Below are 14,450 nucleotides of genomic sequence, written 5' to 3'. Positions count from 1 at the left end.
GTAGAGTAAATAGCTCCTGTTTCTTGGTCCGCATAATCACTGTGCTGCTATGATCCGACTCCCTGCTGTTTTAAAAGAAGTCTGTGTTATCTTGGGTATGAAAAGTGTTGTATGAAAATGAATTTTTTCTAAGACTGTGGAAAAAATGTGTTGCGTGATCAATAGGATCCATGTGGATCTGAAGGCCCTGCTGTATTAGCTCACGTTAAATGAACCTCACTGCAAATGAATAGCACGTACTGCACCACATGGGCATTCAGTTATCTTTCCTGTTTAAAATGTTAAATTTCTCATTTAAAAATGAAGGAATCATTTTTATTGTATTGTATCTGTTTGCAGTGTTATCCTCCTTGGGCCAAATTTTTTTTAAAGGTATTTAGTTGCGTAAAAAAGTAAATAGGTGCCTACGTATTTTTGAAAATTCCAGTGGGCACATATTTGTATGTATAGGTGTCTAGAAAACTTCAATAATCTGGTCCTTTGGTGCTGGACATTTTATTTGGCTAATACTCTGGAAGGCTAATCCCAGTTTAGAATCAGAATCTCAGAGTTTGCAAGCTGTGACCAGTTATTGGAACCCAGTCCATTCATGAGCAACACTGTGCTAATAACTGGTTCTGTACTTACTAATTAACAACACTAAATTTCAGTCATATAACAGATATAACCAGGAATTTTTACTCTTTCAGATATTGCTATTTTAATAGCTATTTTCTATATATAGTTTACCTGAAATTTTGTCTGTATCATGTTTAGTTCAGTCTTTTCCAGCCCACCATTTAACACATGCTTGCTATTACCTGCTGTTTCATTTCCATTGGGAAGATTTATACTTTTTTTTATTTTTATTTTCAGGATCCAACCAATCTGGACAAATTTAATGTCTCCGACTTCTTCCATGTTAAAAACAACTTAAAGGTGACAGACCCAGGTAAGGATGAACTAAAGCTTGGCTGAAGAAACTCTAATCCTAATATACAAACCTGGAGAATAGCTTGTGGAATGTTGAGTGATTTTTAAAAGAAAACACTGGATGATGGGATTATGAAATGTTCTTTAATGGTGCCTAGAGGCCCCAGCTGAGATTGGGACCAGTAGTTCTAGACATTGTATAAACACACAGTAAGAGACAGTCTCCACCGTGCTTATCGTTAAATAGATCAGAGGTCCACAAACTGTGGGGCACACTCCCCTGGGGGTGTGTGGCTGAGGCCCGGGCCAGCCCCACTGGAGAGTGGGGAGGGAGTGCCACCCAGCTCCACTCCTGACCCCGGCTACTGGCCCCACACCCAGGGCCCCAGCCTCAGTCCCCGGCTCTGCTCCCACCCTCAGCTTCGACCTCCTTACCACTGTTGTCCACCCCCTCCCCTCCCTAGCCAAATTCAGCTCTAAATATTTGTCGGCAAAAATTAGGCATGCTAGGGCAGAACCCAGGTGTGACTTCTATCACTTCAAAAAAAAAAAAATGCTTCTGTACTGTGACACCATGTATCTTGGGCATTATGAGCCATACATCTGTTTCATTCACTGAGGGGACGAAGGGCAGATTTTTTTGCATTATGTATCCAAAAATAGTGTCTGTCTTTAGTATTCCGTACAAGTGGTTTAAATTGATCTATAAGAGTTTAGGTAGCTTCCAGTTGTTCTGAAGAGTCTTTCAATGGGAAAGGATATAAAGTCAAGCCCTTTTCTAGTACATGGCCAGTAAAGTATTTGTCTCACCATACTTGGATGTCACTTTTTTCACATTGTGTCTTACTGCTGACTCATTCATCATAATCACTTCTACAAAAGCAAAAATTTGTGTCAGTTTCCATGAAAAAGATTTCTTCTTCTATAGAGAAACAAGGTGGGTGAGGTAATATCTTTTATTGGAGCAACTTCTGTTGGCTATGTGTGGCCTTGTTAAGTTGAAGGGGAACAAAATGATTTTGAGATCCAGAGCTTGCTTTTTAACTGAAACTATGGTTTAATACTATCTTATAGATGAAGAAAAAGCAAAATTGGATCCATCTTACTATCTGAAAAATACAAATTTAGAGACCCGAGAGACTTTACTGGAGCTGTATAAAGAATTCAAAGGAGATGATATTCTAGCAGCTACAATGAAGGCCCCGGAAAAGAGAAAAGTGGATAAGCTGAATGCAGTAAGTTGATTTATAGGTCAACACTGATTACATTTCCGAAGAATGGTAAAAGGCATTTTTCAGTATAGTAGCCATATCGCCACCTGAACAGACAGGGCTGTTTTCTGGTGCATGGGAACTTACCATACATCAGAGGCAATGAGAGTGGTGTAGCTAAATTATACTGCAATTCTTTAGAAATGCAGTGATGTGTGTATGTCAATGGATTTCTTTTTGTAAAATATTTGTAAATGAGCCTAAAATATATTTTAAATCAGGTGCGATAAGAGGTAGAGCTCTTTAAATTTAGGATGTGATTACCATGGTGTGAGTTAGGTGATAAAGATTTTTCCTTCCAGCTTGTAATTTCTTGCTTTGAATTAATTTATCATTGGCAGAAGGAACACAGCTTAAGGGCAATGCAAGTGAATCGTTCCTGGTGTGGGCATATATATAAATCACCAGAAGCAGCTTCAACAGTTCTTCTTCACAGTATTTTTAATGGATTATTGTAAAAGGTGCCCTTATCAGGGGCATATTACTGTGTGTTCATGGTTGTCAAGAAATAATCCGTCTGCATATTGAATCCAAGATTGCTGAGTGTTATCCTCTCCCTAAAACAGTTCTCTGGGACATGTCACTGTGCTTAGATTGCCCTTGTATGAACATCAGTTAGTAGGAGTGTGCCGCATGATTTAAAAACAAAACAGAGGCAATTTAGACTGTTTATGAGCCTAGATATATGAGAAGCTGCAAGGCTTAGATTTGGCTTGGCTTGTTTGCTCCTATTCAGGCAATTATACAATTTTAAAAAACAAAATGTATTTGGGGAAAAAGATGAAATCATATGGACGGTGAACTGTCCACATGTCACAGGACCAGATCGTCAGCTGGTATAATTGGCAAAGCTCCCTTGGCTTCTGTGGGAGGCAGTATAGCCTAAGGGGCAGAGCACACAGGAAACCTGGATTCTATACCCAGCACTGCCACTGATTTCACTGGGTGATCTTGGGCACGTTGCTTCATTTCCCTGCCTCTGTTTTTCCCTTTGTAAAATGAGGATATTATTGTTTACCTTAATAAAATGTTTTGAGATCTACAGATGTGTGTATAAATATTTAAACAAGCTATATATTATTACTTATTTGGTCTTGTATTTGTGTTTTTAACTCAACTTAAGATCCATGAGTGGGGTTCCATTTTTTTTCAGAAAAGAAAACTATGAACAGGGCTATAGATGTTAGGGGTCACATGACAATGTCCGCTCAAGTGTCACTCTGAGTGTTCCCAAAGCCCCTCCATATGTTTAGTAAGCTTTAATTTCACTTACCCAGGATGTTTTACAGAAGTCTTGCCAGCAATGCTCCCTTCATATCTCCAGCTGTGAATATAAAAATAATTTGTAATAAGAAAACCCTTGCCTGATGATGTGGAAGCAATAAGCCCCTTGAGCTCAGTGTCTGGACAGCCTTAAGTAGAAATTCATCAGAGCAAATGTTATAGGTGACAGATGGAGAAATACCACCGCGTAGTGCTCCTCTTTCCGCTCCAGTTCTTATAAAGAGAAAGTCTGCTTTAAATAGGAAACATAGAAGACATTTGTGTACTTCTAGTAATTAAGTGGTAATATTTTAAGTAAGGAATTACAGAATCTAACCTTTTTTTTTTTATCATGGCCAATATTACATAACCTAAAAATGAAAAGTCAATATGAAATTTTATCGCAACAGTATCAGACACGCTTAAAACTGCAGCACTTGTGCATCTGCAGAAGAGGAACCAAGAAAGCCGATGTATGTTTTCCAAAGCGTTATTAAACCCTGCTGTCCCTTTTGGGGGTGGAGAATGTAGGCTGTGCCACGTAGTATAGCAACCTGCCAGATCTTATTATTTAGTTTAGCAACTGTTAGTTAAGAAAAGGAAAGCAGTATATGTATTGTTCAACGGGATAGTTTCTTTTTCAAGATCTTTAGAGCCCAGCTTTGTAGTACTACAAAGACATTGGAAATGTGGCAAATACTTTAGGAAACATTGCTCTGGTAACATTTAAAAAAACACAAATGTATCTAATTACTATTTATAAGACAGTCTTCACCACAGTCTATCTGAATGCCTGGTGGGAATGAGAAGCTAAAACTGACAGTTAATTCACTCTAGTAGGGCACTTGGAAAAGTACTGGTATTTAAATCCATTGGAGAGCTTAGGGGTAAAATATTGGCTCCACTGAAGACAATGAAAAAAAAACATCCATTTTATCCATGAGGCCAGGAATTTACCCTATGTGTAGATGGACTTCTGATCTCCTTTTAACAATTAATAGAACTGGAGTTGCTTTGACAGTAGCTAACTAATTGCTTCCATTATTCCCTCCAGCTGTATTATTATTATTTTTTATTAATTACTATGACTGCTATTATATAGGTAGCTTGTTATTTCACTGTGTGTGTACGTACATCAAAATTAATTAGATGGATTTGAGGGCAGAGTGCAGGTGCATCTCTTTCCTCCAGTTTTTGTAATGTTAACTCTGCTGAATTTTTAATCTTTTGTACAGGCTCACTATTCTACAGGGACAGTAAGTGCTTCCTTCACATCCACTGCCATGGCCCCAGAAACAACACATGAAGCAGGTACTGTAGATACCTATCATTAACAAAGTGTATTTTAATCAAATATACTGGTATAAAGTATGTTGTCCTGTATACATACTTTTGAGAGGACTGCAAGAATGCATTGTTAACTAGTCAGTGTATGATGTCTTAGAATAGTATTGTACGTGCAGCTATAGCCCTGGTTTCTTCCTTGAGTGCTTGCTCATGTCGATTCCATTCTAGGTGTGTGCGCGCCCATGCACGCAGTCGTCAGAGATTTTTGCCTTAACGGTATCCATAGGGTCAGCCCTCTTGAGTGCTGCGCTCATGTGCTGATATATCAGGTGCCACTGGCCCAATGCCTTCTCAGCTCCTTCTTACTGCTCATGGTGGTTGGTCGGAGCACCTCGTCTTCTGTTCTTAACAGCTGTTGTTATCTCCTTTGTAGATATAGTTCCTAGGTACTTAGTTAGCCATTAGTTTAAATGTTAGTCTTAGATTAGTAGTTAGAATCCCAGCTGGGACTTCTCCCTGGAGCAGGGCATGCACCTTTCTCCAGGCTTCAAACCATGCTCGTCATGCAAGAGGCCGATGCCTATTAGTGACCCCCGTGACAGCTGTTTGAAGTGCTTTGGGGAGTCCCATATAAAGGACAAGGGCAGGATCTGTAAGAACTTTCACCCTAGAACCCAGTAGGAGCAGGATATCCACTTGAGGGCCCTCCTCGTGGAGGCTGTGCTTTGTCCTGCGTCGGAGCCCTCCCATTCGGAATCCACTCCTGGCACATCAGTATCGGTGCAGAGCGCGCTGCCGGTGCCTAAGAAGCGGCATAAGAAGAAGGGCTTCCCCAGCACCAGAGGGGAAGGTGGCTTTGGGCAAAGGACCTGTGTCAGGCCACATGCCTGCCCTGGAGCTTCACGGCAGTACTGCTGCGCTCAGACCCCCTAGCCCAGCCAGGGATCCGCCTCTGACTCCTGGGAGAAGCAGGGCATCCCGGCTCCTCCTAGGGCCTTCATTGCTTGAAGCAGACTCAGCGGCTAAAGACCCAGTAAGTCAGCTGCCTCTGTGCCAAGTGCTGGACTCGGCTGAGGACCCGCCATCCAAGGGCAACCCAGTCATGGGACCGCCCCATAGGGAAGTGGAGCATCCTCGGACCGCAGGCATAAGTCCCCATCACCACGGCCGAGGACCCCGTTCCCACAACCTCCGTCTCTGGCCAGAAGACCCAGGTCCCTGATGCTATGCTATGCTCTCCCCCCCGAGGTATGGGACACCAGAATTGAGGCACCGGTCCCCGTACCATTGGTACCGGCAAGCCCCCTGCCAGAGATCGCCATGGTGCAGGTTGCTGTCGCCTGGACGATCTCCCAAGCGTCAAGCCCCCACCAGTACGGGATTGCTCCCCATTGTGGCACTGGGTCTCCATCTCCCTGGTACCGCTCGTAGGACAGGCACCGATCCTCACCCTCTTCTCACTAGTCACCAATGAGGGTCAGTCGGCAAACTCAGGCTTCCACTGCTCCAGCCTGGTCACCGGAGGGGCAAGGGTCCAAGTCGGAGCAGGAGTTCAGTCCCTCGCCAAGAAAAGGTGAATCACCACCAACCCACAAGACCGGCATGGCATCTGCGGCAGTGGCGTGGCAGCAGGGACAGTGGCCTGCTCAATGGCCATACTGGAATCTTTGGGGCATGCTGATGATGTTGGTCCCATACTCCCACCATTCCTTCCTGGCTGCCTGGGACAAACCACCACCAGCACCGGAGTCAGCGCAGGGTGCAGAATCTGAGGTGGGGGCAGCACAGCAGGCTCCTACGCCTAAGGAGCCATCCCTAGAGAGGGAAGGGGATCCTGCCCCTCCCCCTGCAGTGCTATTGTCATTGTCGTCTCCAGAGGAAGCGGTGGTGGGCCCCTCCCAAACTGGCAGTCCCACCCACGACTTTAAGGAGCACCAAGCCCTCCTAAAAGGGTGGCTACTGATTTAAACCTGGAGACTGAGGAGTTGATGGAGTCAGATGACCTTTTTAATGTCATATCCTCCACCACCCCTGCCCAGATCGCGCTGCCTGTCCACTCAGAGGTTCTTATGATTGCAAAATTGCTGTGGCAGACCCCCTCTGCCATTCCGCCCACTTCTAAGAAGGCGGAAAAGTAGTATTTTGTCCCTGTAAAGGGATTTGAATAGCTAAATACACACCCTCCAGCTGGGTCATTGGTTGTGTCTGCTGTTAATGAAAGGGACAGGTGAGTTGCATGCCGAAAAACAAAGACTCCAAGAGACTGGACTTATTTGGCAGAAAGATTTATTCTACAGCCATCCTGCAATTTCGGGTGTCTAACCACCAGGTCCTGTTAGTCAGGTACAGTTTTAATCTGTGGGACTCCCTTAGTAAATTAAAGGAGGCTCTTCCACAGGACCAAGCCCAGGAGTTCGCCTATTCAGAGGAGAAAGGCAAAGTGATGGCGAAAGGTGCCCTCCAGATGGCCTGGGAGGCTACCGACTCAGCAGCCAGGGTTGTCACCTCTGCGGTGGTAGTGAGGCGCAGCTCTTGGTTAGTCTTATGGGTTATCCCAGGAGATGCAGACCACACTACAGGACCTCCCATTTGAAGGAGCAGGGCTCTTCTCCGAGCTCATGGACACACCGCTGCACGGCCTTAGAGACTCCTGTGCCACCCTCCACTCCCTGGGCCTTCATATTCTTCAGCAGGCTAGGAAGCTGTTCCCTCCTCGTCTTCTGCCTCCTCCATCCACGTCCTGGGGGACTCCCCGGCTAAGCACCTATAGGAAAAAGGACAGAGACAAGGGGTTTAAACGACGACACCCTTTTTCTTCCCATTTGTCCGCTCAGCCCAACCATTCCAGGAACCAAGGAAGCCAGAAACAGGCATTTTGAGAATGCGCTTGAGGATGGTGCCCCAGTCACATCCCAGGATCCACCTTCCTACTCTCTCCTCAACCATCTGCGCCCCTTCCGGTTGACCTGTTCACGGCTGACTTCAGACTGTTGGGTGCTTGACATATCTTCGGGCTATAGCCTGCAGTTCTTGGCTGACCCTCCCTCCGACCCCCCTTCCCCATTCCTGTTCAGGGACCCTTCTCACAAACAACTCCTTGCCCAGGAGGTAGACAACCTCAGAATGGGGGCAGTAGAGGAGGTCCCTCAGGAGATGAGGGTTGAAAGGATTCTACTCAGATTATTTCCTAATCCCAAAAGCGAAATGGGGCCTCAGACCCAACTTGGACCTGCGACGCCTCAACAAGCACCTCAAAAAGTTGAAGTTCTGTATGGTTTCCCTGGCTTCCATCATCTCCTCCCTGGATCCGGGAGACTAGTATGCCGCCCTTGTCTTGAAGGATGCATATTTCCATGTCTCCATTTTCCCTGGACACAGACAATTCCTCCGTTTTGAGTTCCTCCATTTCCAATTCATGGCACTGCCCTTCGGACTCTCGTAACCCCCAAGAGTGTTCACAAAGTGCATAGCACTCAGGAGGGTGCCACAGCTGACCCCATGGGTACCCTAAGGCAAAAATCTCCGATGACTGTGCACATGGGCACGCACACACCAAGAACGGAATGGACATGAGCAACACATCTTGAACAATAGTTACGAAAAGGTAGGCAGCTGTTTTTTCCGGTGCGTTCATTCCAAAAATAATGTAGCAATTGTGAATTTAGTTTTAGCTCTGAATGGTAAGTATGTAGATATTGAACTAAAATTAATGAGGTATTTCATATGCCTATGGACCACAAAATGGGATGCACATATATGCAAGTTAGCAATGAAACTTGATCTCCTCTCATGCAAAATGTTTACTGTCTTTTGGCTTAAAAACTTCTTGGTATTGGTTAAAATTATATCTTAAAAAACTGCATGCTGTCTGGCAGCTTTTGACTTACTGCTATTCAAGGTTATATTTCTTGCCAAAGATGCATTTTAAACAGTAATTCTTTCCTTTCGTCCTCTAGCTTAAACAAAAATGCACTCAATGTTTTAATTTCAGTGTTAAGTGACTTGGCAATTAGTGTTTAAAATGCAAGATAGAGCTATTACTCTTGGGATTAAAGATTTCAGACTATCAAGTACACTTAGTTAAAGCCTGAAGCCAGTACTCTAACTGCATATTTACGAAAGTAATTTTCTTTATTTAGCGTGAATTCCTGTATCTTTCCCTGGTTTTATTTTTCGATGCTTTGGAGACAGATTTGGGTATCTAGAAATATTGATAGAAATGGAGTTTCTTTGACACAAAAGAAATAAGTCTCTTGGAGTGAGCCTTTGGTTTGACTTTCCAGTAGTGACATGGCTCCATCAGTTCAGGTCTTCATATGTCAACAATTTGTGGTTGGCTGATGACTACCTGCATGGTTTCTAAGTTTGGCAAGAAGCAATTTGGTTTCAAAATAATACCCATAATTAGTAGATACTACTGGAAAATTACAGTGTGTAATATTCAGGGTTACCTGACGCTTAAAATACAGACCACGTTGTTGGCTCTAGACAAGTTGTGGCTTTCTAGAATGAAAATTTTGTGGCGTAGGATGATTAATGTGAGATGTACAAATCATCAGATGGCAATTACCATATGTGAGGGCCCTAAGTCCATGGGGAGGATATCATCTAATAGGGATCTAGTGATTTGTTTGCAGATAGCTTCTAAAGGTTAATGAAGAAATTTCAAAAGTGCTAATTTTTACCTTTGCTTTGAGGCAGCTGCCATTGAGGAGGACGTTGTGCGATACCAGTATGTGAAGAAAAAAGGTTATGTACGACTGCACACTAATAAAGGAGACCTGAACTTGGAGTTGCACTGTGATATGGTACAGTATGCTACCTAGATTCAATCTTGTAATGTAACTCTAGATTATGAATTGAACAGGAGTTGGAGCTCCAAATAGTGAAACAATGCAAGCAGTATATACTTAGTGAACTTTTTAACTTTTAAAATGTGAAATTCTAAGAGAATCTGAGACTCAAGAGGGTGAGAGCGGGAAGGAAAAGCAGTTCCTGATGGCATGAGCTGTGGAGGAGAAGGCTCTTGCATCGTTCGTGGCCCTTCAGAGTAACACAGGAGTAGAGATAGTCAGGGTCTTCGAAGTCAGCTAATGCAAGTCTATGGAGAAATTAGAAAATAATTAAAGCAAAATTAAAAACCAAACGGTAGAACGGAGATTCTCAAACTCTTTCATAGCATGGACCGCATCTTAATATAGAAATTATCTTATGGATATCTCCCTTCCTATTTGCAGTTGAACACGCCATCTCAACTTTAAGAAGGGAGGGGAGCCAAGAGACCTTGCTTATATTCTTGACTCTGCTGTTGACTTTGTCTGTGTGCTTTGGGCAAGACACTTAACCTCTTTGTGCCTCAGCACTACCTGTTTGAAAAATTGTCATAATAATTATTGCCCATTTTTGTAAAGCACTTTGAGATCATCACATTAAAATGCCACATTAGTCCAAAGTATTGTTTCTGTTATTAAATGTGATAAGCTGCACTAACGTAACATTGAAGTTGCGTGGCTGAAATGATAAAACCAAGAAATACAAAAGCGAAGGTTCCAATAGCACTGGTTACTCAGCTGTGTTATACATCCTGTCTTTATAGAGAATAGAGTTTGATAGAAATGGTAAGATATTACGCTATACATTTAATCAGATAACTAGTAAATATATGCAAAATGGACTAGGTAACATTGCCGTGCATTTCCAAACTGTGATTTTAATTGTGCAATCTCTGCTTTGTGTGAATAGCGTTTCTAAAAGTTCTTCTCCTTTTTAAAAGAAAAAAGGAGAGAGAAGCAAAAGGAAAAATTCTAGAGCTGTTCAGAGTGTGAATTTTATACGCTAATAGCTGCATATCTTCTCTCCAGCTTCACCAGCTGTGCTTGCAGACTTCTTGCTAAGCAGCTGTTTGGCTTGTGGAGCTTTCAAGTTTCACCAGCAGAGCTCGAGTTCTTAGAGCCAATGAGAAGAGTAAACTTGGGCCAAATTTTGCCAGGCTTTTGTTGAGTAATATCTTACATCACAAATAGTGCCATTGGAATCAATAGGCCTACACTCAATATAGGGCTCGACGACTCCACATGAATGAGTTGGCAAAATCTAGCCTGTAGCTAGTTATGAATACATAGTGTATATATGTGTAAGTGTGAACCAGGAACATTAAGGAAATGTCCTGCATTACATGGTCAGTGCATAACTTTCTAATGCTTTAATGTCAATCTTAAATTAATATTTGTGTATTACGGTAGTCCTTACAGGCCCTGAGAGTTGGCACCTAACTGAGAGCTAGGCATTGTACAAATATATGAGCCCCAGGTATGCAAAGACTTGCACACATGTTTAACTTTATACACTGTGGGAATACCATTAGTGTCAATGGGACTGCTGAGGTGTAGAGTTACACACATTGCAGGACCGTGACCATAATATGAGAGAGACTCTCTGCTCCAAAGAGCTTATATAATCTAAACAGACAAGACAGACAAAGCGGGGATGGGAAAGAGAGGTGCAGAGAGGAGAGCATGACTTGCTCAGGGTTACCCAGCATGTCAGTGGCAGAACCAAGGACCGAACCCAGGTCTCCTAGACGAATGCCCTATTTAGTGGACTGTGCTGCCATCTTCCTTTATACCAAGTGGAAGCACTAATCCTCAATAGAGACAATACAGCTTTGCCAACCCCAAACATTCAAAAATTTTGAGTCAGATTCCAAAATGTCATGTGATTTTATAAAATAACTTCGGGGGTTTATTTACCTTCTGGTGTCCAAGTCTCTACAGTTCATGTTTTCAGGCTTTTTTTTAACCTACAACCAAGAGGGTAGAAATTCACTGTTTTAAAAAAATGAAAGCTGAGACAACCCTATATTTATCTGATTCCAGGACCCAGGGTTATCAGAATCACAAATATAGCAAGACTCGTAGTAAAATTGGCAGTGTGTGACATCACTGAATATTTTCTGTACCAAGTTGCAAAAAGTAGCTTTCTCCCCAACCCCACTCCCTCCTTAGCTCTGTTTTTTAAAACAAACACAAACAATATTGTCTCGCTCTTCCAGAACTCAACTGAAGGGATTACACTCAAACTTTTTTAAAAAATTTTAATTTTTAGGCAGACACCAAACTTGGAAAATTTCAGCCCAAATGGTACTTTGGAAAGTTCTAAGCATGTGAATTAGGAGATTATAATGGGAAATATTTTTCGGGCTTACTCTAGAGGTTGCTTCTGGTGACCACTATAACTGTAGAATAGTGATATTTAGCCAGTGACTCAGAAGCTTCAGGCAGCTATTGTAGAGTCCAAAAATATGACCAGAGCTTCCATTTCATTGCCTAGCAGGCAGTGTGCAGGGCCGGAGACGTGGAAGATGAGAATGGAACAAATACACCAAGCTCCGTTTATCCTCCTTTCTGCCAAACAGTAGTGATGATGAGTGAGAGATGCATCACCATGATGTGGGAAGCATCAGAGCAGCATGTCATGCCATGATTAATCTATAGGTCTGTCACCCTGTTCAATGACAAAGGTGGCTTTCTTGCTCTTAAACACTGAATAGCACTATGTAGTGATGAAAAGCAGATGATGGCCATACAGCAGCGTTTAGGGGCAGCAACAGAGTGAGCAGACTGTGTGTTGAATCGTTTATTTTGTCACGTGTTACAAAACTGATTCCTATCTAATGCATGCTGAGTGAAGCCATTCCCATGTTGATCAATATGGTTCCTTAGAGCACTTGAGCAACCATTATGTCTCAGTCCTCAATAGTCTGTGTCTAGTTCCCTTTATAGCATTCCCAATATGGTGCCTATCATGTTTCTTTATTTTTCCATACATGTCCTTATGTATGTCCCTTTCAAGTCAGTGTTTTCTTATATGCATATTGCAAATGTGTACTGTTATGCACAGCCAAGCCTGATCAAACACTGGCCTATGACCATCTGTTTCTTTTATTTCTTTGCGTTGATTAAATATGTGCAGATTAAGCAACCTTTTGGCAGCAGAGAGACACTATGTAAAGCTATGTTTCAGAGTAACAGCCGTGTTAGTCTGTATTCGCAAAAAGAAAAGGAGTACTTGTGGCACCTTAGAGACTAACCAATTTATTTGAGCATGAGCTTTCGTGAGCTACAGCTCACTTCATCGGATGCATACGATGAAGTGAGCTGTGGCTCACGAAAGCTCATGCTCAAATAAATTGGTTAGTCTCTAAGGTGCCACAAGTACTCCTTTTCTTTTTATGTAAAGCTATGCATGTATTAGTAAAATAGTAGTAAGCTAAATAGGAGACTAATTACTGCTCTGAGAACATAAAATATGTATGTATTACACACTAAAATACAAGGTGAAAACTATTTAAGATTGCAAAGTCAAGCATTCAGAAGTTGGGAAATACCAAAATGAAGGTTTCCTGTGCTGCCTTAATTCATATGCATCATGACAGTCTTTAATTCTTCTTTGAGTGCTGGTCCCTGTACATATTCCACATGTGGGGTACTCATGCACACCAGGCACCCGAGTCCAGAAATTCTTCAAAACAGTGTCTGTTGGCCACACCTTGCACAGTAGCTTTCCTTGTGCTCCCAACTCAGGGTATAAGGGGTGGTACGGGTTGACGCCTCTCCCGTTCCTTCTTGTCGCTGCTTGGCCTGAGTTGGAATCGTGTCCACCTTCACTCCGTTGTATAACCTGCAAAAGAAAATATTTGTAAATTGTTATATATCTAAGCTTAGTAGTTAAAACTTATAGTTACCATAGAGTATTTCTTTCCCCACAGTTGGGGAGCCCCTCGCTGGCTCTGGGGCTATGTCTAGAGTCCAGGGATTCATGGATTGCATCTCCTACACTTGCTTCTTCTCTAGCTGTGATGAACATCAGCAGTGCCTGTACTGTTTGGGTGAGGTGCACATCTCTGCAAAGTGCAATATGTGTTGCTCCTTCCCACCCAGAACTTGAGAAGCCTGTGAGCTTCACCGAAAGCACCTGGTGGAGAAGGCTGTGAGGCCACTCTCTCATCTGGACCAGAGAGACACCCCTGTAGCTGGACCACAATTCACTAGCAGTGTCCCTCCAAGCATGTGCCTTAGAGTGGAGCCTGCAACATCTAAGCCCAAGGACTCTTTTTCTAGGGCTCCCTATGAGAGTAGAGTGGACTCTCATGAAAGCAAGGACAGAACTCCCTTCAAGGACTGTCCATAGGAAACACATTTCCACCCTGAGCCTGTCCAGATCAGGTGAGGGACCCTAAGGGACCAGCTTTTCTGAAGACCAGGGGTCTGGGGCCCCTGGGGGGGCCGCGAGCAGTTTCAAGGGGTCCACGAAGCAGGGCCAGTGTTAGACTCATTGGAGCCCAGGGCAGAAAGCCAAAGACCCGTTTGAAGCCCGGGGCCCTGGGCTCTGCCACCTGGGGCTGAAGTTGAAGCCAGAGCAGCTTAGCTTTGAGGGGCCTGCTGTGGCATGGGGCCCCAGGCAGTTGCCCTACTTGCTACCCCCTAATGCCAGCCCTGGCTTTGATAGGCAGAAAGCCAGTTGTGGCGACATAGGTGGGCCATGGAGTTCTTATAGCATATTGGGGAGCCTCAGAAAGAAAAAGGTTGAGAACCCCTGCCCTACCCCTAGATCTGGCATCCTCAGTGTCCTCCTTCAGTGCATGCCCCACTTAGCACAGAGGCTCAAAGTTGCTATAAAATACGTATTTGTTATCTCTCTGTAGGTAATACTGCAACA

At 43.4% G+C, this 14,450-nt stretch overlaps 1 protein-coding gene across 2 annotated transcripts in view; it reads left to right on the top strand.

Moving 5' to 3' along the window:
* Positions 1 to 14,450, top strand: part of PPIL2 (peptidylprolyl isomerase like 2) — a 113,496-nt gene that overhangs the window by 48,284 nt on the left and 50,762 nt on the right. For both annotated transcript variants that reach the window (XM_074972878.1, XM_074972879.1), the window contains 4 exons: positions 856 to 931; positions 1,987 to 2,147; positions 4,682 to 4,757; positions 9,435 to 9,541. In XM_074972878.1, coding sequence (XP_074828979.1) covers positions 856 to 931; positions 1,987 to 2,147; positions 4,682 to 4,757; positions 9,435 to 9,541 — 420 coding nt within the window. The remainder of the gene's footprint in view (positions 1 to 855; positions 932 to 1,986; positions 2,148 to 4,681; positions 4,758 to 9,434; positions 9,542 to 14,450) is intronic.

The sequence above is a fragment of the Natator depressus genome, chromosome 15 (assembly GCF_965152275.1).
Source record: "Natator depressus isolate rNatDep1 chromosome 15, rNatDep2.hap1, whole genome shotgun sequence".
NCBI lineage: Eukaryota > Metazoa > Chordata > Testudines > Cheloniidae > Natator > Natator depressus.
This window is presented reverse-complemented; position numbering and strand designations above follow the sequence as displayed.